The following is a 26,397-nucleotide window of genomic DNA, read 5'->3' as shown; positions in this document are numbered from 1 at the left end:
CCTCGTCCCCGCCCCTGCATCGCCGGAGCCCCGCCAGCGCCGCCGCCTTGCTCGGCCTCCGGGATCGCGCGACGAGCTCGGCGCCGTCCTGGGCCTCCTCCAGCCCCGCATGCCTCGTGGGCCACGGTCCAGCCCGACTCCCCCAGCCCAGCGCCCTATCCAGCCTCCACCCCGGCCCGCTTCCTCTTCGTGGGCCGAGCCCAGGGTGAGCAACCCCCCTATCCTCTGCCCCGGTCGCAGTTTAGAAATGACTAAGTCCCCGTTTCTGTGTAATTTTCATGCCATGTTCATGCCATCGTGTCTCTGCATCCGTAGCTCCGTTTTGTGCGTGTAATATGTCAAATTGTTCGCCTCAACGAGTACATCATTTCGTTCCATTGCATCATATTCATTTGAGGTCATCTTGAAGCCTGAATCATCATTGTAAGAGTGCTTAATAATGTTTTCTGCTATCTGTTAACAGAATGAGCTCTTTTGTCATTTTTGCCATGATTGATGTGTGCATCCTATGAGGTTGACGTCTTCAGGTGTTTTGAACTAGGCTATGTCTTATTTATAGAGGTGCTTACCATGTATTTTTGTGATCAATGTGGTGACTAGCACAAGCATGCAAACTAGGCATCGTGATGTTGCTGTTTTAGTCCCTGTTCTGTTGTTATTTAAATGTCATGTAAACTTGATGCTACAGAGAGATCCATGCATATTTAGAGATACTTCAGTAAGGGTGTTTTGAACATGTGGTTATTGTCTATCCATTCATGCCCTTTGTTGCAATTATGGAGTAGTCTAGCATGTCATTTTCGTGCTCTACTTTTGCTTCAAAATGTTTCCTGGCAGATTGTTTACGTGTTATTCAATTTGGCCAAGCTTGCTATAGTTGATCCTTGCATGCTATGGACTTGTTCTTGCCTTGGTTGGTTACACAAACATGTCTTCTTGATGATGATATGCTTATCTTGTCATGCAATGACTTGTGGTGAGTGTATCGAGCTTGTTTAGTAGGGTACATGCTATTGCTGTTTTGCTAGGCTGAATCTGTTATTTCGTGATGCTATATAAACATGTTGCTACTAATCATTCTATGCATAATCTGGAGATATTCTATAAACATGTTTTGATCTACATGTCATCCTCTATCCATCCATGCCCCTGGTTGCATTTATAGGTTGCTGTAGCTTGTTCATATCTTGCTCCAAAGTTGCTTCATAATGTTGCTGTCAGCCTGTTTACATTAAGTTCACTTGTTCCCATGTGTTTTGCTAGTGATCCATGCACCCTATGACCTTGATATTGCCATTCTTAGCTTCACAAACATGTCTTCTTACTGTTGGGTGCCTTGCCATGTCATGTATTGCTCTGTAGTGAGTTGCACAAGCTCATTTACATGCCTTCATAATTCTGTTTCTGCCATGTTTGAATCTGTATAATAACTTGCTATGTTTACGTGGGTGCCATCATATTTTCTGATCCTTTTTGGCTTATGGTCACTAAGGGACTTTTGATATATGCAATTAGTAGATTCATGCCATGCCTTTGTTTGCCATGATAAGTTCCTGTAACATGTTGTTTGATAGCTCTAAACATTGCATCGTGATGTTATTTTCTGCAAAGTCTGGAATTGTTATAACTTGCAATCTTACCATGTGTGTTTGAGTATGTTCTAGTGATTTCTAGATATAGCTCAGTGTTCATGTTTTGTTGTGCTTTACCTGTACATCATGCCCATGCCTTTTGTTATCATGTTGGTGTGCTGTAGCATGTTGTTTTGATGCTTGCAATATGCCTAGTTGCTGTTTTGGACAGATTGTTGCTATAACTTGTTTCATGTGTGTGTTGAACCATTGCTCCGTTTTGAGTGTGCTCTATATGAAACTTGCTTAGAATTGCATGTAGTTTCATATTATCATGTTGCATACTTGTTTTGAGGTGTTTGCTTGATGTTTGGGTGCATTTTGCATCAATGCCATGTTTAACTTGTTTTACTCATATCTTCTAGGCCGTAACTCCGAACTAAATGAACTTTATATGTAACTTGACTAGAATCTCGTGTAGATCATCTTTGTGCATCTTAACTTGCTGTTTAACAACTTGAACATAAGTTGTATTCAGATCTGGACCAATTTCGAAATATGCATATGAGGACTTACCGGAATTGTTATATGTTGTTCCCGGCCTCATTTAAACTTGCCTTGATGTGTTGCTCTTGTTTGCATCATCTCTTGACATGAGTAGCTTCATGTAGCTTTGTCATGCATCATGCTTGTTGTGCATCATGCCTTGTTCATGTGTGGTGTGTTTACTATGTTGTGTGCTTCTTTTCGATAGTTCCTGTTTCGTTGCGATCGTGAGGATTCGTTCGTCTACGCTTGGTTCGGCTTCATCCGTTCGTCTTCTTCATGGACTCGTTCTTCTTCCTAGCGGGATTTCAGGCAAGATGACCGCTACCCTGGATCTCACTACTATCATTGCTATGCTAGTTGCTTCGTTCTATCGCTTTGCTGCGCTACCTACTACCTGTTTATCAAGCCGTCCCAAATTGCCATGAACCTCTAACCTTTGACACCTTTCCTATGCAAACCGTTGTTTGGCTATGTTACCGCTTTTGCTCAGCCCCTCTTATAGCGTTGCTAGTTGCAGGTGAAGTTGAAGATTGCTCCATGGTGGACAGGATTTTGGTTGGGATATCACAATATCTCTTATATTATTAATGCATCTATATACTTGGTAAAGGGTGGAAGACTCGGCCTTTTGCCTAGTGTTTTGTTCCACTCTTGCCGCCCTAGTTTCCGTCATACCGGTGTTATGTTCCCGGATTTTGCGTTCCTTACGCGGTCGGGTGATTTATGGGACCCCCTTGACAGTTCGCTTTGAATAAAACTCCTCCAGCAAGGCCCAACCTTGGTTTTACCATTTGCCTCACCACCACCTATACCTTTCCCTTGGGTCGGCCAACCCAAGGGTCATCTTTATTTTAGCCCCCCCGGGCCAGTGCTTGTCTAAGTGTTGGTCCAAACCGGGCAGACTGCGGGACCACCTCGGGGCAACTCGAGGGTTGGTTTTACTCGTAGGCTGACCTATCCGGTGTTGCCCTAAGAACGAGATATGTGCAGCTCCTATCGGGATTGTCGGCGCATCGGGCGGCTTTGCTGGTCTTGTTTTACCATTGTCGAAATGTCTTGTAAACCGGGATTCCGAGTCTGATCGGGTCTTCCTGGGAGAAGGTCTATTCCTACATTGATCGCGAGAGCTTGTCATGGGCTAAGTTGGGACACCCTTGCAGGGTATAATCTTTCGAAAGCCATGCCTGCGGTTATAGGAAGATGGGAATTTGTTAATGTCCGGTTGTAGATAACTTGACACCAGATCCGAATTAAAACGCATCAACCGCGCGTGTAGCCGTGATGGTCTCTTCTCGGCGGAGTCTGGGAAGTGAACACGGTTTCTGGGTTATGTTTGACGTAAGTAGGAGTTCAGGATCACTTCTTGATCTTTACTAGTTGACGACCGTTCCGCTTGCTCTCTTCTCGCTCTTATTTGCGTATGTTAACCACCATATATGCTTAGTCCCTGCTGCAGCCTCACCACTTTACCCCTTCCTTTCCTTTTAAGCTTTGCTAGTCTTGATACCCATGGTAATGGGATTGCTGAGTCCTCGTGGCTCACAGATTACTACAACAACAGTTGTAGGTACAGGTTATGCGATGATCATGACGCGAGAGCGATGCTTGCTTGCGTTGAGTTCTTCTTCTGCTTTTTCGATCAGGGATAGGTTCCAGGTCGGCAGCCTGGGCTAGCAGGGTGGATGTCGTTTGAGTTTCTGTTTGTGTTTCATCCGTAGACGGATGATGCTCTTGTATTGTGATGTTGTATTCTTGTGGCATTGCATGCCTTATGTATGTATCCCCATCTATTATGTAATGTTGATGTAATGATATCCACCTTGCAAAAGCGTTTCAATATGCGGGTCTATCCTTGGTGGGACCTTCGAGTTCCTTTTGGATAGGGTCGCATATTGGGCGTGACAACGGGGTGGCCGATCGGGCGCATCATACGTTGGTGATGTAGGTTTAGTTGCTTCCTCCTCTAGTTGGGGTAGCAGCCTGCACTTTGGGTAGCTCTTGGAGGGGCGTTCGAGTTTATACTCTTCGGCCGCCAGGACTTCAGTCCATCTGTCGGCTAGCAAGTCTTGGTCAGCTCTAAGCTGCTGTTGTTTTTTCTTGAGGCTGCTTGCCGTGGCCATAAGCCTGCGTTTGAAACGCTCTTGTTCGATGGGATCCTCTGGCACGACAAATTCGTCGTCGTTGAGGCTTGCCTCGTCTTCGGAGGGAGGCATGTAATTGTCGTCCTCGACCTCCCTGTCTGCCGCTCTCTCATGAGGGATGGCTTCTCCGTCCTCCTGCGCTGAATCCTGCTGGAGGGGATTGTCTTCGGCACTGTCCGGGGTGTTGTTGTCTCTAGTGCCGAACTCGCCGTTTTTGCTTTGGTGGGATTTAGAGCGGCGCCGCTGACATCGGCGCTTGGGTTGCTTCTTGGAGGGGTCGTCCTCCGTTTTTTCATCGACATCCCCTGCTTTAGGGGTGTCCACCATGTATATGTCATATGACAAGGTGGCTTTCTAGTGCCCTATAGGTGCTGGTTCTTGGTCGTCTCCTTCATCGGCATCCATACCGTCGATGTCTTCGGAGTCGAAGTCGAGCATGTCGGTTAGATCGTCGAAAGTGGCTACAAAGTGGGTGGTGGGTGGGTTTCGAATTTCTTCGTCGTCCGCATCCCAACCTTGCTGACCATAGTCCGGCCAGGGCTCTCCTGACAAAGAGAGAGACTTTAGTGAATTCAGGATGTCACCAAAGGGCGAGTACTGAAAGATGTCCGTGGCGGTGAACTCCATGATCGGAGCCCAATTGGGTTCGATCGGAAGGGGTGCGGAAGATTCGGAGTCCGGAAAGGAGTCCGGCACCTTGGAGTCACAGGCCTCACCAAGGACTAGGCCGGTATTCGGCTCGATCGCCGTAGAAATTGCGGCTCCTGGGGCGGCGTCCAACCGTCCGTCCCCGACTGGCGTGGTCGGCTCCGAGCTAGGGGGCGGAGCAGACACCTAAGCGGCGCTCTGGGCGCTGTCCGGCGGCAGAGCTAGATCATGCCCATCATGACAGTGCGGCGCGCTCGGCCGTGGCTCGAATCCGTCGAAGATCAAGTCCCCGCAGATGTCGGTCGTGTAGTTTAAGCTTCCAAATTTGACCTGATGGCCAGGGGCGTAGCTTTCGATCTGCTCCAGATGGCCAAGCGAATTGGCCCGCAGTGCGAAGCCGCCGAATACGAAGATCTGTCCGAGGAGAAAAGTCTCACCCTGGACCGCGTCGTGGTTGATGATCGAAGAAGCCATCAGGCCTAAAGGTGACGACACAGAGGAACTCCCAATGAAAGCACCAATGTCGGTGTCAAAACCGGCGGATCTCGGGTAGGGGGTCCTGAACTGTGCTTCTAGGCGGATGGTAACAGGAGACAAGGGACACGATGTTTTTACCTAGGTTCGGGCCCTCTCGATGGAGGTGAAACCCTACTCCTGCTTGATTAATATTGATGATATGGGTAGTACAAGAGTTGATCTACCACGAGATCAGAGAGGCTAAACCCTAGAAGCTAGCCTATGGTATGATTGTTGTTCGTCCTACGGACTAAAACTCTCCGGTTTATATAGACACTGAAGAGGGCTAGGGTTACACAGAGTCGGTTACAATGGGAGGAGATCTTCATATCGAATCGCCAAACTTGCCTTCCACGCCAAGGAAAGTCCTATCCGGACACGGGACGAAGTCTTCAATCTTGTATCTTCATAATCCGGGAGTCCGGCCAAAGGTCATAGTCCGGCCATCCGGACACCCCCTAATCCAGGACTCCCTCAGTCACCTTGGTCAGTGACCTAATCGACTCGGAGAATTGGACCTAGAAGTGTGATCTAATCTGAGCGACTTTCATCACACCTGACACGGAGGCAATTCTTAACATCCCACTCCGTTAGGGCAGCGGGGAGGACTTCCTTGCTTGGGCACATGAGAGATCCGGCATCTACTCTGTTAAAATAGCCTATCGAGCTCTGGTGAATCAGAACAAGTGGTTAGCTCTAGAAGAAGGGCAGATAGCGGGGCGATCAACGGATGAAGAGCAGATGTGGATTCGCTTATGGAAGCTCAAAGTTGTTCCAAAAGTCAGAGTATTCTGGTGGAGGGTAATCAGAGGAATCATTCCGGATAATCTACCCTTCAACACCGTCATATCAAAGACACAAGTCTATGTAAGTTGTGCCTTGCCATGGACGAGGACTTGATGCATGCTCTTGTTCAATGCTCTCATGCAAGGCGTTTTTGGGAGGAGGCGAGATTGCTCTTCGAGATTAACCTGCCACGGCTCCATCCCAGCACTTGGGCACGTGGTATCCTTTGTGATATCCAATTTATAGACAAGGATCGTGCAACAATCATTACTGTCATGTGGGCTATCTGGATGTCTCACAACAAGAGGACACACGATCAGGAGATCATTGATCCAGCTACCTCGGTTAGTGATGTCTACTACACAACCTTCTTCTTGAATATGTTGTTGGGCCTCCAAGTGCAGAGGTTTGTAGGACAACAACAAATTTCCCTCAAGTGGATGACCTAAGGTTTATCAATCCGCGGGAGGCGTAGGTTGAAGATGGTCTCTCTCAAGCAACCCTGTAAACAAATAACAAAGAGTCTCTTGTGTCCCCGACACACCCAATACAATAGTAAATTGTATAGGTGCACTAGTTCCACGAAGAGATGGTGATACAAGTGCAATATGGATGGTAGATATAGGTATTTGTAATCTGAAAAATATAAAAACAGCAAGGTAGCAAGTGATAAGAGTGAGCGTAAATGGTACTGCAATGCTAGGAAACAAGGCCTAGGGTTCATACTTTCACTAGTGCAAGTTCTCTCAACAATAATAACATAACTAGATCATATAACTATCCCTCAACATGCAACAAAGAGTCACTCCAAAGTCACTAATAGCGGAGAACAAATGAGAGATTATTGTAGGGTACGAAACCACCTCAAAGTTATCCTTTCTGATCGATCTATTCAAGAGTCCGTAGTAAGATAACACGAAGTTATTCTTTCCGTTCGATTTATCATAGAGTTCGTATTAGAATAACACCTTAAGACACAAATCAATCAAAACCCTAATGTCACCTAGATACTCCAATGTCACCTCAAGTATCCGTGAGTATGATTATACGATATGCATCACACAATCTCAGATTCATCTATTCAACCAACACAAAGTACTTCAAAGAGTGCCCCAAAGTTTCTACCGGAGAGTCAAGACGAAAACGTGTGCCAACCCCTATGCATAAGTTCACAAGGTCACTGAACCCGCAAGTTGATCACCAAAACATACATCAAGTAGATCACGTGAATATCCAATTGTCACCACAGATAAGCACATGCAATACATACATCAAGTGTTCTCAAATCCTTAAAGACTCAATCCGATAAGATAACTTCAAAGGGAAAACTCAATCCATTACAAGAGAATAGAGGGGGAGAAACATCATAAGATCCACCTATAATAGCAAAGCTCGCGGTATATCAAGATCGTGCCAAATCAAGAACACGAGAGAGAGAGAGAGATCAAACACATAGCTACTGGTACATACCCTCAACCCCGAGGGTGAACTACTCCCTCCTCGTCATGGAGAGCGCCAGGATGATGAAGATGGCCACCGGTGAGGGATCCCCCCTCTGGCAGGGTGCCGGAACAGGGTCCTGATTGGTTTTTGGTGGCTACAGAAGCTTGCGGCGGCGGAACTCCCGATCTATTGTGTTCCTCGATGTTTTTAGGGTATATGAGTATATATATAGGCGAAAGAAGTCGGTCAGGGGAGCCACGAGGGGCCCACGAGGGTGGGGGGCGCGCCCAGGGGGTAGGGTCCGCCCTGGACCCTCGTGGCCACCTCATTGATTCCCTGACGTCCACTCCAAGTCTCCTAAATTGTGTTTGTTCCAAAAACGATTCTCCCGAAGGTTTCATTCCGTTTGGACTCCGTTTGATATTTCTTTTCTGCGAAACACTGAAATAGGCAAAAACAGCAATTTGCACTGGGCCTCCGGTTAATAGGTTAGTCCCAAAAATAATATAAAAGTGCATAATAAAGCCCATTAAACATTCCAAACGGATAATATAATAGCATGGAACAATCAAAAATTATAAATACGTTGGAGACGTATCAGTTAGATGCATTCGCGAAGACCTGGCATTACTGGACATTCCCCGACAGAGCTTCATACTGCTGCCGGGTCACGGTTGGCGGCCCCCTGAAGCTGACTTTGTAAAGATCAACATGGACGCTGCTATACATCGCGATGCCGGCAACGCCGGCGTGGGGGGAGTAGCCCGCTCTTCCTCGGCATTCCTGGGCGCATGGTGCAAACCCCACCTGGGGGTCACGGATCCCTTCATTGCTGAAGTGCTCTCCTTGCGTGAGGGCGTCATCTTCACGAAGCTTCGAGGCTACACGCACGTGCGACTGAAATCCGACTGTCTCGAGGCAGTTAACCTCTGGAACTCTAGCTACACCGACCGCTCGGTAGTAGCACCGATCTTGTTAGAAATTAGAGAGCTCTCTCTGCTAGCTTTTTGTCATTTCATATTTCTCATGTAATAAGAGCCGCTAACGGTCCAGCACATTTGTGTGCTAAGCGTGCATGTACACTTACTACGACTGAAAGAGGCTGGACTGCACCCCTAGCTTCTTGGTTAGCAGCCTTTTGGCTGACTGCCAGTGAATGCTTTCTCTTAAATAAATCTCTATGAAGTTCCCTAGAAAAAAAAAACCAAATACATGCAACCATCAGAGACTTTCTCATAAGGCCCTGTACAACGCAGGTGCTTACAGTGCCTCGTTGAAAAATACCGGTTTTTCTCCGGGCAGATGCTTACACAAATGCTTATTAGGTGGTACGGAAGCAAACTTTGGCTTCGATGCCAGCCGGTGCTTAGGGGAGTTAACTGCTCTCCTTCCCTCACGGATGCTGGGAGCACTCTTCATTGTGTGGCAAAATTTTCTTAAGATGCAACAATACTAAGCACCCAACATTGTACAAGGCCTAAGAGACTTTCTCAATGCCAAAACAAGTAACGGGCAGTACATTTTCGAAGCGGCTATACAATTGTGTACTAGATTCTCTTGCACCGACAAAAAGCGTTCCCGATGAAACGAACACGCAGTAGCTTTTGCAGCACAAGACAAAAGCTTATCTTGGTTTACAAACCCAAGTGGTGCAATTAATTAACATTCCACCGACCAATATGTGGGGCTAAAGTAAAAAATAAATAGAAAATTGGGAGGGTGATTAAAAACTAGTATAAACCAGAAGGGCTTCTTGACAGTGTAAGCTCATATGTGTATGAGAATGACAGAGCATCACGTGGTGAGGGGCCAAAGGTTAGCATCAGAACATGAGTGTGCAGTTAGACAGGAAGATTGCAGAGAATGCAAGCGCCACATGGCTTATCATGCCATGCGATTTCATGTGTCAGTGTGTTACTGGCTCTTCAAGCCCAAAGCAGAGAAAGGACTATTATGATCTGGCTGGAAAATTCTACTCACCCAGCTAATATATTGTGGGAGAGATTACATCACCAAGACTGCTATAAATTAAAAAAAATTGTGCACGAACAACTTTGATCAAGAAGGTTAAACTGAGAGAGAAATGTGAGCAACATAATTGGCAACTACAAGTGTACTCTTGTATTTTGCATACTCTTTGTGGCTCAGCGATTTTATAGCCGGGGATAATTGGCCCCTCAAGGTGAGATTACTCTTTTGCCAAAATAAGGTTGACATGGAAGAGAATCAGATATTCAGTATAATCGTATCGATGGGCACTTACTCCTTTTGTCTTTTTTATTTTCTTTTTTCCTGAAAAGGAGGATAAACCATCGACCGCTGCATTAGTTGATGCAAACAGCCAGATATGTATATTTAATAAAACACTTAAAGACAATATCAAGCATTTTATTCATTTCTGAAGTTCTGTCAAGTCTATTCTTCTTTTGTCGCTCATTATACTCAGTTCGTGTGTTGTGGAAGGACGTCGATGTCCTTCAACTTAGCTCTTCTTCGCTTTTTATTTTGGTCATGACTTGTGAGTTGGAACTTGACTTTTTGGATGTTAGATGGCTTTGTTTGTGAAAGCTCCCATTTTGTGAATAAAAAATTGTTTGCTTTTTAATTAGATAATTTGATGTCCTCAACACTTGCAAGATTTTTTTCCTTTTTAGGGAACACTTGCAGGGATTTAAAGAGAAAGCAACCAACCTTATATACTTAGCAAAGACTAAAAAAAAATTGTGGGGGGTTCATTTTCAATCTTGAGTATGGCCCTCTACTTTAATTACCATATGTTGGTGTCAAAGATATGTTACATGGGCGCTTTTCACTTGACATGGATACCTCAACCATATTGTTCCTGTTTATAAACGTTTTACCACATAAAATTATCGATATAAGTGCATCTACACTTGTTTTTTGAATTTTTTTCCTTGTGCTTGTATCTCATAGCTAACTATACCTATGTTGTCTCAACACAACCGGTCCCAAAAGCCCAGGTAAAAGAGGATGCTTGTGATAAGTTTAACGAGGCAACATCAAAACTCAACCATTCTTATGAAGACGAAACCCCAAAACAATCATTGGAGTGTAACCCTCTTTTGTTGTTGCTTATCTGAAACATTTTTTGTGAATTTGTATTTCAAACCTATTCACCAACTAAGGGCATTTCTAAGTGATCCTCTATAACCGGTTAGAGGAGTAAAATTTTGATTTTACTCTACTAACCGGCACCTAGCTAATCCCCAATCCGTCGTTAGTGGAGTATATTTTTCCTACGGCCCTAAAAGTTTTCCTATTTTTACTCCATTGGTTGGCGTCCGAGTAAAACATTGCGCTCTCTCTCATGTCCGCCCCGCCACTGCATCTTCGCCGGCGCGCCTCCCGCCGGCCCCCCGCTACCTCATTCCATCTCTTGCCCTCCGCCGCCGTTCTACCCGTCGGCCAACCCATTCGGCCCCCATCGCCGTCCCCGGAATCAAGGTGAAACACCGTCGCCGTCGCTATTGTTGATTCGCCCAATTTCTTTCGAGTTTCTTATTTTTCTAGCAGCCGCCGCATCCCACCTTGCTTGCGCACCACTGCAGGTCACCCGCCGCTCGTCGGTTCGATCTAAACCACGTCGGCCGGCTTGTGCACCACCACCGCACCCCAAGTGTTCGAAGAATCGCCTTGGTGAGTTTTTTTTTGTTTTTTTTCACTCTTTGAACTGAGCCGTTTGGATTGAACCAAACTATTTGTATTGTAGTGAAGAGGTTGAGGGAGATGGCGTTCGAGGACTAGTCATCATCCGAAGAGGAAGAAGACGACGATGACTTTGACACCGTTTTAGGCATGATTTTCAATGATGATGTTCGGCGGCTGAGGAGAGGATCACAATTTGGCCGCATACACATCAACCATGATAGAGCGAAGGGCCATGGCAAGATCATGAGATATTACTTTGATCCAAACCCAGCCTATCGAAGGTTCTATGGTGAATCATGACTTGTTGCATCATATTGCATAACATGATCATTGAAGACGAGAGAGATATGCCTGAGAAATTTCGGTACATCATCAACGGGGCTCCGGTTGAGCCAGAGTATGATATTAATAGGATACTGTCATTTCTTGAGCGTCATCGGAAGATCGAGAACGGTCAAGTTCATACTCAGCTCCAACAAGATCTTGTTGAGCATTATTGGCAACGTCTAAGCGAGTCCTAGTTGTTTTATGAAATGCTATTTGCTGCATTTGAATCATTCAGCGTGTTTAAATTTGAATAATTCGGTTTCTAAACTTTGACTTCGGTTTGTAAACTATATTCGTATTTGGTTGAACATTCCAATTTATGTTTAGTTTCTATATGTGTGCTAATATATAGTTGCAATTTATACTAGAATTACAAAGTTTAGAAAAATAAAAAATTACTCTGTTATATTTAGGGGATCGGCTAGGTCCGGCCAAAACTTAGTGGAGTATATATATACTCCACTAAGCCTTCTACTCCACTAAGTTTAGGGGATCGGCTAGAGATGCCCTAAAGAGCTAATCACTAGAAACCTAATAAAATTCATCATTTTTAACAAATAAAGTATTTTTCATGGTACATGAACTTTTTGTATAGATGGTTTCTTTCCTAACATTTAGCAGATATATCATACTTACTATTATTTGGAGTGCTAGTTTTTATTTCTCCAAACTAAAAATATTTAATAATAATCCGCAAAAAATATACTCCCTCCATCCGGAAATATTTGTCATCAAAATGGATAAAAGGGGATGTATCTAGACGTATTTTAGTTCTAGATACATCCCTTTTTATCCATTTTGATGACAAGTATTTACGGACGGAGGGAGTAGTATTTAATAGCAATATGCAGGGTTAAATATAATATTAGCTAGTGAAAACATGGCATGCAACCAAAACAAAAAAAATAGGTGTTCATAAGATTTTTTTTTTAAACACTCGAAAACATCAGAAGAAATAACTGAAGTAATTCACTTATGCACATACTCCCAAAAACGTTACCGGTGTCCAGTTGTAACGGCGTCACCTTGACCAGTCAAACGCACCAAGTCGGTCAAAACTCGAAAGTGAGGTTGAGGTCAACAACAAGGTTGCAACGCCCACTGGCCACTGGGAGTTGGTCCATAATCTATCTACTACTCTCTGATGAACTAAAAAACTAGGCAACAAGGCCTGTGCGTTGTATATTTGGATAGATCTTATAAAGGTACTAAACGTAGCAATCAAATCCCACCAACACCTACCAAAAAGAAATACATTCCACAAATGACAAAACGGAATATATAAACCGGCTATCTAAATTACCGCCACCCATTCCCGAAAATAAAAAAATAACTGTAACTTTTAATAAAAATAAAAAAAATGATTCTGCGAGCAACGGCACAGTAAAACTGGCGTTACCGTCCGGGAATTTTTAACATTAACGCGGATTATTATTATTGTCATCAAGATGGCAATGGCAGGAAAGCTCGAGTGCGTCGGTATCATCTGATGCATGGTCTGTCTCCAACCCAAAGGCAAAAGAAAGAGGGAAAAGAAAGGCAGGCAAAGCTGGGGTGGGAGTGGGACAGATAGAAGAAGCGGGGGGAGGTTGCCATTGATAGAGACCACGAGCTCTTATCCAAGCCACCGCTCCGCTCTGCAGGACTCCTCCTGACCCTGCTGCCCCCCTGGATCTCGGCCCTGCCCGCTGCCATTGCCTCTGCTGCCACTGCCCTCCCCCCTGGCCACCTACCTACCTACTGCTACGACTACCACCACACTTGTCTTGAGCCGCTCGGATTGGATCGCCTCGGTTCGAGCCCCGTCCGTGCGTCAGCGTGAGTGCTCCCGTTCCTCGATCGATTTGTGCTTCTGGCTTTGCTTCTTGTTCTTGATTTGGTTCCGGTGCCCCTGTTCTGTTCTGTTCCCCGCGAGGAAGATCTGATTGCGATGGTTCCGCGGGCTCTCTGCTGCTTGCCCAAGTTCTTGGATTTCCGTTTCGTTCAGTTATTAGTTCGTGATTTCTGTGCCACAAAGATCTGTATTTTTGGCAGCTGATAAAATGTGACAAATTGTTTCTCTTTCTGTCTTCCATCTCACCAGCGATTTGAGCATGCTCCGGTTCGGTTTCCTATCGTGGCATTAGAAAAGATCTCCTTCTGGTCTGATTAGCTAAGCAGCAGCCAATCCTGCCTCGATTTGCTCCCGTGAATATCCCATCGCAAATGCATCCGAGATTTGCATCCGCGGCGACTTTGTCTCGCTCCCGTTGTCTCTTACTGCATTATTACTGCGTTTGGGCTCCTAGTGGCCGGCAGTTTTGGCTCTTCTTGCTGCTCCTCTGATCTGGCCAAATTTTGTTTGACACCCGCTGTCACATTCAGTAATCTTTTGTTTTTTACTCTGGTTCCTGATCGCCTAGTAGCTGGATTTTTATGTTTTACAGTTCACCATTCCAGCAGTTTGCGTCCGCATTTAAACGGTTTGGCGCTTGACTGCAGAATTGGGTTATCTTGCTAAGGGAACAGAGATTGGATTGCTGAGTGGAATTGGGGATGGAGAAGAGGGGTGGCACTCCATCGCCGTCGCCGAGGTCGACGGAGAAGTCCGGGAAGGACTTGACGAGGTCGGGGGACGCCAACGGCGGCGCGAGCGCCGGCGGCAACGCCACCCCGAAAGGCGACAAGGAGAAGGGAGTCAATGTGCAGGTCATCCTCAGATGCAGGTGAGTGAGGAGAGCTCAGCAGTTCTAAGTTCAGAAGTTCAGTGTCATGCTGTTTTTTGTGCTCACTCACTGTCTGCGATTTGGTGCATTCAGGCCCCTGAGTGAAGACGAGACAAAGGGGAATACTCCGGTGGTGATATCGTGCAATGAGCGCCGCCGGGAGGTCGCCGCCACTCAGGTCATCGCCAATAAGCAGATTGACCGGACTTTCGCCTTCGACAAGGTATTACATCATCTTCCACGGTCACTTCTGCTAGGCTATTACCTCACTCAATGGTGACAACCTCTGTCCTGTCACCTGTGTTGCACTTTGCATTTGTTGATGATTGTTGTTGTTGACTTCATTTATGCAACTGCAAGTTTTGACTCATATTTAGTCTAATGATTGGTTCCGAGTAGGTCTTTGGCCCGTCATCAAAGCAGAAGGACTTGTTTGAACAATCCATCTCACCAATAGTGCATGAGGTCCTTGAGGGCTATAATTGCACAATTTTTGCCTATGGGCAAACCGGTACCGGGAAAACCTATACAATGGAAGGAGGTGGAACCAGAAAGGCCAAGGTAAAATTGTTAACATTTTGTACTTGAAGTCAATTAAAAATGTACCTTTGGTGTGCATGTTCCTTACCATTGGCTGGCTCCTGTAACAACCAGAGTGGTGAACTCCCAACTGACGCTGGAGTTATCCCGAGGTCCGTCAGACAAATTTTCGACATCCTTGAGGCCCAGTGCGCGGAGTACAGCATGAAAGTCACCTTTCTTGAGCTTTACAATGAAGAGATCACTGATTTGTTGGCTCCTGATGAGCCAAGGTTCCCCGTGTTACCTGTCCCCGAGGACAAGAATAAAAAGCCCATTGCCCTTATGGAAGATGGCAAGGGTGGTGTTTTTGTTAGAGGGCTTGAAGAAGAGGTTGTGTACTCTGCTGGCGAAATCTACAAGATTCTTGACAAGGGCTCTGCAAAGAGGCGCACCGCAGAGACATTGCTGAACAAGCAAAGCAGCAGGTCACACTCCATATTCTCAATCACAATTCACATCAAGGAATTGACTCATGAGAGCGAGGAGATGATCAAAATTGGGAAGCTCAATCTCGTCGATCTAGCTGGTTCAGAAAATATATCACGCTCAGGTGCTAGAGATGTGAGTGAACTTCAAATGTCCTATTCAGTATTTTTTTCTTCTTCTTCCCATGTACCTGATTTTTCAAATGCCATGAAGTACATTTGATATTCAATTGGATTGCAGGGCAGAGCGAGAGAGGCTGGGGAGATCAACAAGAGTTTGCTCACACTTGGCCGTGTTATTAATGCTCTAGTTGAGCACTCTGGACATGTCCCATATAGGTAGCTCTAAGGGCATTCTCCTGACTGCACCTGTTGTAGCAAAGCATTGCTAAAGAGGGCTTAACATTGCTCTACCTATTTGTTTCAGAGATAGCAAGCTGACAAGATTATTGCGAGATTCATTGGGAGGGAAAACAAAGACTTGCATTATTGCTACAATATCACCTTCGGTATATTGCTTGGAAGAGACGTTGAGCACACTCGATTATGCACATCGTGCAAAAAATATCAGGAACAAACCCGAGGTTACTATCTTGTTTTTTCCGTTTGGATAATCCGTGAATATTGATGTTTCATTATTTCAGATAGTAGAAACGTTGACGATGTGTTTTGTATCGCCTAACTTACTCTTATTACCATTGAGTCCAGGTGAACCAAAAGATGATGAAATCTGCTGTCATCAAGGACCTTTACTCTGAAATTGACCGCCTTAAACAAGGTTTGTCTGCGTGCACTTTTTTGCTATACTGAAATGTTAAATGTCATGCATTTTCTACTCACCTAGTCTCCTATCTGTTTTTCAGAAGTGTTTGCGGCAAGAGAGAAGAATGGTATATACATTCCAAGAGAGCGCTACCTCCAAGAGGAAGCTGAGAAAAAGGTTTATCTTAATTTTCCAATTAAACCCTTGTTATATTTGTTCGGATAAACTGAATAAATCTTTATTCATCATCTCAACTTTTCAAACCTAACTTTTTTACTCAGGCCATGACAGAAAAAATAGAAAAACTGGGAGTTGATCTAGAGGCTAGGGATAAGGTTAGTTGTATATAAGCATGTCACAGCAAACCATTTATTTGAATGATGATTTGATTTTAAATTCTCTACACAATCTATGGGCAGCAATTGGTGGAACTAAAAGAGCTTTATGATGCTCAAATGCTTTTGAGTGCAGAGTTGGGCGAAAAACTTGAGAAAACTCAGGTATATTTATAGTGTCCAGCTCATGGTTTTGCAATCTTTCGGCAAATACATTATATAATTGTCATTCCATCTGTCTTTTATCTGCAGAAAGATCTGGAGGACACCAGACATGCTCTGCATGATTTAGAAGAAAAATACAGTGAAGCAAAGTCTACTATCAAAGAAAAGGAATTTGTAATATTTAATCTTCAAAACTCAGGTTTGTTGAACTAACTAATTATTACCTGCAAAAACAAGAATTAACTCATTACTGCAAGTCTCTTTGCTTAGCATGGTTTGCTCATTTACTTCTTATAATTACTGGTAAATGAATCATCAATTGTTGTCAATTGTCTTGACATAGAATCACAAGCTCATCCATACTTGATTTCAGTTAGCCAATTGAGTGTATACTTACTATGTTTGCTGACATTCAATGAAACTTGCTGGTATTTTTGCTACAGAAAAATCACTGGTAGATTGTGCCTATAATCTCCGCGCAGAATTAGAAAATGCAGCAGCAGATGTTTCTGGTCTATTCTCCAAAATAGGTTCGGCATCTCAACTTGATCACCCCTACTTTGTGATGGACCGGTTTCACTTCAATGGTCATTGTTCTTGAATACTGGCAGAGCGTAAAGACAAAATAGAAGATGGAAACAGGTCACTCGTGCAGAGATTTAGATCTCAACTGACCCAGGAGCTTGATGCCTTGCATAAAACCGTCTCCACTTCAGTGATGCAGCAGGAGGATCACCTCAAAGAAATGGAAGATGATATGCAATCCTTCGTATCTTCAAAGGATGAGGCAATTAAGTTTCCCCTCAATATTGTACTTAAAAGTTTATCTTGTGTTACTGCTATGTAAGGTGGAGTATGACGTGCTTGAGTTACCCATTTTTAGGCTGCACAAGGGCTAAAGGAGAGCATACAAAACCTGAAAGCCCTGCATGGTTCAGGTATTACAGCGCTGGATAATTTAGCAGGCGAAATTGACATGAATTCTCAGACAACATTTGAGAAACTGAACTCACAAGTACAATCACACACATCAGATCTTGAGAAAGTAAGCTTTGTTTCTTTTGGCCAACTTGTGGTTGCAGTGACTATAGGAATATTTCTGATTGATCTTCCTGTATTTTATAGTGTTTCGGAGTAATTGCTTTGGGAGCAGACAACTTGTTAAATGAGCTTCAGTGTAGCCTTTCGAAACAAGAAGAGCGACTAGCCCACTTCGCAAACAAGCAGCGGGAGGTTTGTAATATTTTGAGGCACTAGAACATTTGATATTTGGTTAAGCCATTCTGTTCCAACATTTCTGTTAATGTGTGCAGGGACACCTAAGAGCCGTGGAAGCGTCGCGATCCATCTCAAATATTACTGTTGGTTTCTTCCATTCACTGGATGTTCATGCATCTAAACTTACTAGTATTTTGGAAGAAACACAAGGTGTGCAAGATCAACAACTTATTGATCTTGAGAAGAAATTTGAGGTTATTCCTAATGATAATTATTACATTCAGTATGCAGTTAATAAATTAATATAACTTCTTAACATAGTGTGATTTTATCATTTTTGACAGGAGTGTGCAGCTAATGAAGAAAAGCAACTTATAGAAAAGGTGGCAGAGATGCTTGCAATTTCCAATGCAAGAAAGAAGAAGCTGGTAGTGTTGTCCATATCTTCTGTAATTCAGATTTTAGCCTGTGACTATCTGAGTGCTGGTAATCTAGTATATGATGTGATACCAAAAAAAGAAGTTATGTGTTGTCGATGATTGATTAAGGAGTTGAACTATTACACAACTGCTACACATTGTTAATCATAAGCACATATTGCAGGTCCAAACGGCTGTAGGTGGCCTTCGAGAGAGCGCTGTAAACAGGACAGGTCAGCTGCAGAAAGAAATTTCAACAGCACAGGACTTCACCTCATCCGTACGGGAAAAGTGGGGCTTTTACATGGAAGAAACGGAGAATAATTACATTGAAGATACCACTGCAGTCGACAGTGGACGGTCTTGCTTGGCAGAAGTTCTGGTGGAATGGTCAGTATGGCTACTTGATGTGATGCTTTCTGCTATGAAATATGGAGATTTCAGTGCTTAACGTTTTCTCGAAATCTGCAGCAAAACTAAGACGGGCATGGGTGCCCAACAATGGAAGAATGCTGAGGATTCTCTCTTCAGCCTTGGCAAAGGAAATGTTGAATCAGTAGATAGTATAGTCAGGTATTAGCACAGAAACTGATCTGGAAGATTTTAAAATTTCTTTTGTCTTAAACTAGCAATTGTGAATAGTAATCATGGTGTGTGCACTTTACCAGGACGGGGAGAGAAGCCAACCAATTGCTGCGTTCCAAATTGTCTGCCGCAGTATCGACTACTCTTGAAGATATAGATGTAGCAAACAAGGCCCTTCTTTCTTCCATTGACAGTAAGTTCTTAACGCTTCAGAGTTACTAAAACGCAGGGCATAGCATAATTTTTCCTCATTTTGATGACAACTTAATGTTATTTCAGGCTCGCTGAAAGTTGACCATGAGGCGTGCGCAAACATCGTCTCCGTTCTCACCCCGTGCCACGGGGAAATGACGGAGTTGAAGGGTGCACATTACCACAAGGTCGTGGAGATAACCGGAAATGCGGGGAAATGCCTAGAGGAAGAATACCTGGTGAGCAGTCATGAAAAGTGATTGGTGGGCTTTTGTCTGTGACAGTGACTGACCAAACCTGCATTGCATCTTTCTCCTTAAACGTGACAGGTGGATGAACCGTCGTGTTCAACGCCAAGGAGGCGGGAAATCGACCTTCCAAGCGCCGAGTCGATCGAGGAGCTGCGGACCCCAGACTACGACGAGCTCCTCAGGTCGTTCCGCGAGTCGAGGGCTGGGTGGAAGCAGGCGAACGGAGACACGACACACTTCCCGGGGGCGCAAGAAGAGTCCACGGCGCGTCGTCGGTCAGGGATGTGAGGGTCCCCCTTATAGCGAGAAATTAGATTCATCCAGATCATGTACAAAGGAGCCATTTGTTTAGTTTTACCATTTACCCAGTTGGTTTGCTGTTGATAGTGCCATCCATTTGATTAATTGCTATTGTCAGTTGAGGGGAAGAGTATGTGTACTTACTACTGCATCAGTGGATCTAATGTAATATATATGTATTTACATAGGCAAACACAGTGAAAGAATAATATTTTTGAGCACCAATGGAAGACTCATTGAGCTGAGTATTATGCTTAATGTGCTGCAAGGTTGTGAAAAGAGCCAGTATGCACTAGTACCTCTGTCCTTGTTTATTAGTCCCTCTCGTATTTACGGTCATATTTTAACCATGATTAATAAAATTTAAGTTACATGTAGCAAACTACCTCTATTATGGTTTATTAGTCTCCCTCATATTTAGGGTCATATTGACCATGATTAATAAAATATAAGTTATATGTAACAAAAATAATATCACCAGAAACTATGTTCAAATACAAATCCAACGACATAAATTTGCGTGACACGCATTAACATTTTGTTACTTAAATTTAAAATTTGGCACAAAATACAAAATGGACCAATAAACCAAGAGGGAGATAGCAGATGATTTTCCTCCATTTAAAATAAGAAACGTCTGATGACGAAAGTGATATTCTGCTCCCAGGTGCAAATGTACCTGGGCGAAGACAAACATTCTTGAGTGTTCACCCTACGTATAAATTTTCATATAGAGATCACATTCATTCGTGATGCTTTGGTTAAAAAACCAAATCAGGCACCCAAAAATTCTTAAGAAATGAGCTTCTTCTGAGCAAATGGAATGTTATTTCTGCACGAAATTTTGCACAGGAGTAGAACATTCGGATATGTGTTACAAAAAAATAGTTTTTAATTTTTTTTTTCTGTTCACCCGAGCAAAAAGTCCATGTCTGATGACGAAATCTCTTTTGTAATAATCTGATGAGTAAATATCTGTTGAAAAAAATATAACAATCAGATGAAGAAATCTCTGTTGAAAATAATAATAACAATAATAACCTGATGACTAAATCTCTGTCGCAAACAAGCCTCAACTGTGGGTAGGTCAAGTGTCACTGGCACTGGAATTTGCTGGCTGGTATCCAAATATGAGTGAAACGTACTGTAGTTACATAAACATATATTGGTGATCTAACAACTTTAGATGAGAACTGCACCACAACTGCACAAAGCCACTAGGAGAAGAAAAAAAACTATGAAAGCCGCTGCTTCTTGACAGAAGAATGTACAAGCACAAGGGCAGAACCAAAAAACTATTTCTGCTACAAAATATTCTGTTGAGGGGAAGGCCTGACTGATAAAAGGCGGCTGCCGCTTCATACCCTGCAAAGCAAAAACAAGAGATCCTCAGTATGGGGATTATGGATGAAGGAACAGGGGAATTGGACTAAAAATTGTATTCGAAATGCAGGACATAATTAGGATAACTGTTACAATCAGTCGGTGAACTAAAAATTAACCCACAAAAAAGAACATCTGTTGAAATCACTTCCCACACTAACAATTACTGTACACAATATCTAGTTTTCACCTGCTATTTTATTTTTCTCAACATAATTAGGATAGAAGTAAATGCGCTATGCCTGAGGCATATACAGACTGCATGATAAGGGATTCCTGAAGCTGTTCTAAACAATCCCTCCTACTGATTGGCAAAGGCAGATAACTGCAAACTACTCCTAGAGTCCTAGGTCACAGCTTTCACAGACAGATTCAAGCCCAGAAATGTCTTAATCAGCCTGAACAAACAGATCTACAGGTCATCCTACTGTACATCTTTTCCAAAGGAAAGCTACTAGCTGATGATCATTGTGAGAAGTAAGAAATAGACAAGAAAATTATGACTAAGACACAGAAAGTGAGTCGCAGATATATTTAGGGCTGAAGCAGTATATTACAACTTGCAGTTACACAGTTTTGGTATAAAGGCAAGCTCAAACTTATATATATATCAACAGGTTTCATACAACAAATGACCACCTAGCAGTTTACAGTTTATATGTTACTATAGGATAAAGAGAAGGATGAAGTAACACTATAACAATGAAAAGAATGCCTGGTAAAAGTAGAATAAATTCAGAAAACTTCAAGTTTCTGCAGCAATTACCTAATCTGGTGCTCCAATATATGTCCTGCTAAGCATTATTCATGACGGGGTTGCATCCATGAATTCTTTTGACCCCTCTCTTTCTGCACCTTTATTAAACTCCCTGCTGGTGAATTGCACAGGGAGTGCCATATTGTGCTTCTTTTCTGGGGCTCTTGATGAATTGCCATCAGCTATCCCCCTTGCTGCTGCTGCATCTACTGAAGGTCTGGAGCTACCAATATCTGGCCTTGCATCAGCTATCCCCCCTGCTGCTGCTGCATCTACTGAAGGTCTGGAGCTACCAATATCTGGCCTTGCATCAGCTGTCCCCCTTGCTGCTGCAGCTACTGAAGGTCTGGAGCTACCAATATCTGGCCTTGCATCAGCTGTCCCCCTTGCTGCTGCTGCATCTACCGAAGGTCTGGAGCTACCAATATCTGGCCTTGCATCAGCTGTCCCCCTTGCTGCTGCATCTACTGAAGGTCTGGAGCTACCAATATCTGGCCTTGCATTAGTAGTAACAAGCTTGCTGGTTTCTTTGTCATTTGTTGATGATGGAACAACATCAAGCTCAAGGTCACCTTCCAGCCCGCTGTTAGATGGATCCTGAACACCATCCTTGTCTTCTCCTGACGCTGTAGGGTCTGCATCAGCTTTCTTTTGTTTTTTTGCGTTAGGGGTGCCATCATCCTCAGGATCATCGTTTCCTGCACCAGAATCTGCGGGATCTGAATCTTTCCTTGGTCTCTTCCACTTTTTCGTAGATGATGTGCCATCATCCTCAAAATCTTCCTCCTCTCTACCCCTGTGCAGATAGGTCCACAATTTTTTGTCATTATCATACAGCACACAAGGATCACGCTCATAATGCAAGCGATCAAGAGCGCCACTGACAACTTGATTAACAGCAGCCTCTTTATTGGATTCTGCATGATTTAGGTACTGTGAATCTTTGAGAAGTGTACAAACATCAGCTCTTGTTCCAGTTCTTCCAGGCAACCTAGAAGCAGCATCTCTTACAAGACAGAGAATAGTGACATGCGGAGGGCGATCAGGCAAGAGCATGGGATGTCCCCTAGCTTTTGATGTGGGCTTTCCGCCTCCCCTTCGCAAAGGAGCAACAATAGATTTCTCCCCATCAGCAGCAGTATAGCAAAATGCTCTATCAGGAATTGAGTATCTCAAAAACTCCTCACGCTGGAAATATGCCCTTGCTTCGTCAGAGCTTGGGCTTATTGTGTTTAGACTTTTCTGGGCCCTAAGGTCCTTAAATCTTTCCTTCAAATCCAAGTTTGCAGGATTTGGTGCTGGAGGTGGTGGAAGGGATCCTATTTGCTTAAGGGTTTCCTGACCACTTTTCAGCCAATTAGCAAATGCATCGACCAACTTCACAAGCATCTTGTGTGGTATACCCCATGCCTCAGCAGAAGTTTCTTCATTAGGATCACTGTATGAAGTACCAGAAGGCAGTGGACCAACCCAGAACCAGCTTTTGTTTGACTTGTCATAGGCAACTAGCGCTCTCCAGCCCTTTGCACCTAGAGGAGCTGTTCTTGATGACAGTACCTTGAGCACTCCTCGAACTAAATCCTGCAGGGGCTCCTGTGTTTCAAGTATGTTGGGATCTCCAGGATTAGTTTTAATCCGATTAACAAGATCTTGAACAGTTAGTGCCGGTGAATTGCTCTGCACGTTCTGCTCTGCAGCACTGGTATCTTGTGCTTGCTCTGCTGCACTTGGCTCTTGAGGCGTTTTGCCAGGTTCCTCACTATTGAACCATTTTCTGTTCTCCTCCCCATCAGGCTGCTTCGCTACCACTGGAGTAACCTCAGTAGGAGTGACCGTAGCTGCCACTGGAGTAGCCTCAGTAGGAGTGACCGTGGCTGCCACTGGAGTATCCTCAGCCGGAGCAACCATAGCCTTCTTAACGGCGGTTAGAAGATGTACGATGGAGAAAGAAAAGCCAGTATGGATAGTTGGTGTAATTGGTACATACTTCTTCTTAGGTTTCTCAGGTTCTACTGGCACCACAATAACCTCTGGCACGACAGGAGCTGGTTCTGCTACAGTAATTGCATCTGTAACAGTATCTGGCTTCTTTTTACTTTTCTTCTTCGAGCTGCCACTGATGTCTACCACCTTTGGACCAGATGGCGCATACTCGCCATGCTCATCCAGGCTTGTAAGTTCAACTCTTCCTTTTTGCCTTTTGGACCCAGAGCTGCAACTTGCCAGCGGCATGTTCGCTCTTTCAGAAACATCAAAGTCGCCATTAGAATCTTGGACTGCATAGCCTGCTCTACTGGCCAGCCTATCACTCTCTGGTGACCTCAGTGATTCATTGGCTTTCTCATTGCTATCATGCAATTCAGAGTTGTCATAACCATGCATGTCCAGGTTTGCAATTCCCTTGCGCTTTCTTTCACTCCTTGCTGCTGGGGGTCTCATCACTTCACTAATCTGTTCCGCCACCTCCACATGCACATCGCGTAAATAATCAGGCTCTGCAACCTTTCCTCTGTGTGACCGCTTGCTCTGAGTCTGGTAGGGTTCGAAATCTGCAGTAGGGGCAGGATAATTTGTTTTGACTGATTTGCTAAGTTTGTTTGACTTTTTGGCACCATATGCTGGTATATGAAGTTCAGAATATTGAAGGTTTGGCTGTTCTTCAACAAGATTCATATCTGCCCCATCTTCAAACCGTTCTGATGAATCAGATTCTGTCTCCTCACTCTGAACATGGGCAGCTTTGCTCCTGGAGTCCTTCTGGCCAATCCTACCATGCTGACTATTGGATTTAACATTAATCTTAACCTGCGATATCCTGCCTCTAGGATCAGATCCAGAATGTGCACCATTTATCTGCTGCTCAATACTTTTGTAGGACTTAACCTTCACACCATGACCAACTTGAGGCTTCCTGCTCCTGTAATCACCTTCAGGCTGCCCTCTCTGCCAGTCACTTAAGAGATCAGCATGGCTACCAGCTGGCCAATCCCTCTCTTCCACTTTGGGAGCTTTATTCTGGGCAGCTTTTCCACCGTATATCCAATCTCTCTCCGAGTATTTTGCACTCCTTGCATTCTCAGAATATGGAGGGTCAAATGATGCTGCTAAGGTAACTCCCTGATTACCAATGGCATTCCTGCCATGGTAGTAAGAAGAACCAGTCTGGCTATCATGGTAGTTGTTTCCATAAGGATTGATATCATAGCCCGTGGCCAATTCCTTCTTCACTGGCTTCATCAGAGGTCTCTGAGACCGGATCCTGGGCAAATTCCTGTCATATCCCAGGTCCTCAGAATGAAGGCCATCTATGCTTCTGTGCAGCTTCCCTCTATGTGCGACTCCGGCATCATACCCATAAGCATTATCTGGACGAGAAAGCTTAGAGAGAGCCACTACAGCATCACGGCCAGACCCTCTAATGTACTCCTCACCCACGCCTTTTGACACACCCAACCGCAGAACGCCCTTGGACCTTTCCTTCCCTAACTTCCCAGCCTTGTTGAGACCCATCTTATCTGGCTTCGACCATGTCAAGAACTGTTCCGCAGACCCCCTGCTCTCTGAGTCAGTCTCTGACCCAGCCCGGGCAACCAAACCCAGTTCCTTCTGCTTCCGCTGTGCCTTCATTGCATCCATGGCTCTCAGCCTCTCACCAAGGCTGTACCCGTTGCAGCTCTTCCAGCAGTCCTTGGTGTCCCACAGCCCCAGCACCATCGTATTGTGGTACCTCTGCAGATGGTAGTAATGCTTGCGCCGTTCCGCAAAGCGGGCGCCGCGGCGGTACAGGACGATCCTGGGGTCGCAGAGGCCGCCCTTGAGGCGGTCGAACAGGGCGGCCAGGGGGCTCCCGAAGTGGAAGTTGTCCCCCCTGAGGAGCTCGACGAGCGTGCGGGCGAACGTCTCCTGGTCCAGGTCGGGCAGGAAGGCGGCGAGGCGGAGCCGGTCGTCCTCGGAGAGCAGGCCGTTCCAGGCATCCAGCGAGATGACGCCGCCGAGGCCAGGGAGGTCGTAGAGCTCCAGCGGCAGGGCCACGCTCTGGTCCCCGACCTGGCACATCTCCGCCCCCGCCTCCCCGAGCTGCGTGATCTCAAGCTCGTCAGACCCCATCCCGGAGTCGTCCTCCTCCTCCTGCTCCTCCTCCTCCTCCTGGCCGCCGCCGCCATTCTCCTCCTGGGCCGAGAAGCCCTCCGCCTCGGAGCCCTCCGAGGCCGTGGCGGGCGAGCGCTCCTCCTCGTCCTCCGTGGAGCCGTCCTCCCCGCCGGACTCCAGCCGCTGGACCCTGGCGCCGCCGGTCCTGACGATCGCCATCGCGTCGCACCACCTGCGCCAAACCACCGCAAGACCAATCCTCAGCAAAAACACACGCGCCGGCCAAAACCCTAGCCCCCGAATCCAACCCAATCGACCCCACTCCACCGGGAGCGGAGCCGCGCCCGCCCGCGAATCGAACGGAAAGGGAACAGGAAATCTCACCGGAGAAAGCAGGGGCGGCGCGGAAGCTGGGGGCGCGGAACCCTAACCCTAGCGCGGCGATGCGGGGTTGTGGGGATGGGGCGGAGGGGAGGGGACGGGAGGCGGATAAATAGTGGGCGGGCGAGGAAGACGACGGAGACGTGGCGGCCGCGGGGGCCGTCGGATGCGCGGGGGAGGCCGCGGGGCGGGATTAC

At 45.3% G+C, this 26,397-nt stretch overlaps 2 protein-coding genes across 5 annotated transcripts; one reads left to right on the top strand and one right to left on the bottom strand.

Moving 5' to 3' along the window:
• The first annotated feature begins 13,184 nt into the window (after window positions 1–13,184).
• LOC119319608 (kinesin-like protein KIN-5A) lies at window positions 13,185–19,835 on the top strand. Of its 3 annotated transcripts, none has more exons than XM_037594068.1 (23): window positions 13,188–13,468; window positions 14,159–14,355; window positions 14,449–14,578; window positions 14,755–14,916; window positions 15,010–15,498; window positions 15,604–15,701; window positions 15,790–15,946; window positions 16,071–16,140; window positions 16,226–16,302; window positions 16,407–16,460; window positions 16,545–16,625; window positions 16,713–16,824; window positions 17,069–17,155; window positions 17,237–17,412; window positions 17,509–17,670; window positions 17,751–17,858; window positions 17,939–18,097; window positions 18,188–18,271; window positions 18,447–18,652; window positions 18,734–18,835; window positions 18,931–19,040; window positions 19,127–19,278; window positions 19,369–19,835. In XM_037594068.1, the coding sequence occupies exons 2-23, from the start codon at window positions 14,186–14,188 to the stop codon at window positions 19,576–19,578; spliced, it is 3,156 nt and encodes a 1,051-aa protein (XP_037449965.1). In that variant the 5' UTR covers window positions 13,188–13,468; window positions 14,159–14,185; the 3' UTR covers window positions 19,579–19,835. The 3 variants fall into 3 exon arrangements, 2 of the variants coding, with proteins under 2 accessions (XP_037449965.1, XP_037449958.1); XM_037594061.1 differs by having other exon boundaries at window positions 13,189–13,468; window positions 14,132–14,355; XR_005154539.1 differs by lacking the exons at window positions 18,931–19,040; window positions 19,127–19,278; window positions 19,369–19,835 and having other exon boundaries at window positions 13,185–13,468; window positions 14,132–14,355; window positions 18,188–18,329.
• A 768-nt stretch (window positions 19,836–20,603) lies between these two features.
• Window positions 20,604–26,349, bottom strand: LOC119319591. 2 transcript variants are annotated; one of them, XM_037594051.1, is made up of 4 exons: window positions 26,204–26,349; window positions 22,227–26,051; window positions 21,740–22,097; window positions 20,604–20,955 (listed from the first exon to the last, which is right to left on the bottom strand). In XM_037594051.1, the coding sequence occupies exons 2-3, from the start codon at window positions 26,036–26,038 to the stop codon at window positions 21,779–21,781; spliced, it is 4,131 nt and encodes a 1,376-aa protein (XP_037449948.1). In that variant the 5' UTR covers window positions 26,039–26,051; window positions 26,204–26,349; the 3' UTR covers window positions 20,604–20,955; window positions 21,740–21,778. The 2 variants fall into 2 exon arrangements, with proteins under 2 accessions (XP_037449948.1, XP_037449942.1); XM_037594045.1 differs by having other exon boundaries at window positions 21,740–26,051.
• Between the last annotated feature and the right edge of the window lie 48 nt (window positions 26,350–26,397).

This window comes from Triticum dicoccoides, chromosome 1B (assembly GCF_002162155.2).
Source record: "Triticum dicoccoides isolate Atlit2015 ecotype Zavitan chromosome 1B, WEW_v2.0, whole genome shotgun sequence".
Taxonomy (NCBI): domain Eukaryota; kingdom Viridiplantae; phylum Streptophyta; class Magnoliopsida; order Poales; family Poaceae; genus Triticum; species Triticum dicoccoides.
The sequence above is the reverse complement of the archived record's forward strand: the minus strand, read 5'-3'. Positions and strand labels throughout refer to the sequence as shown.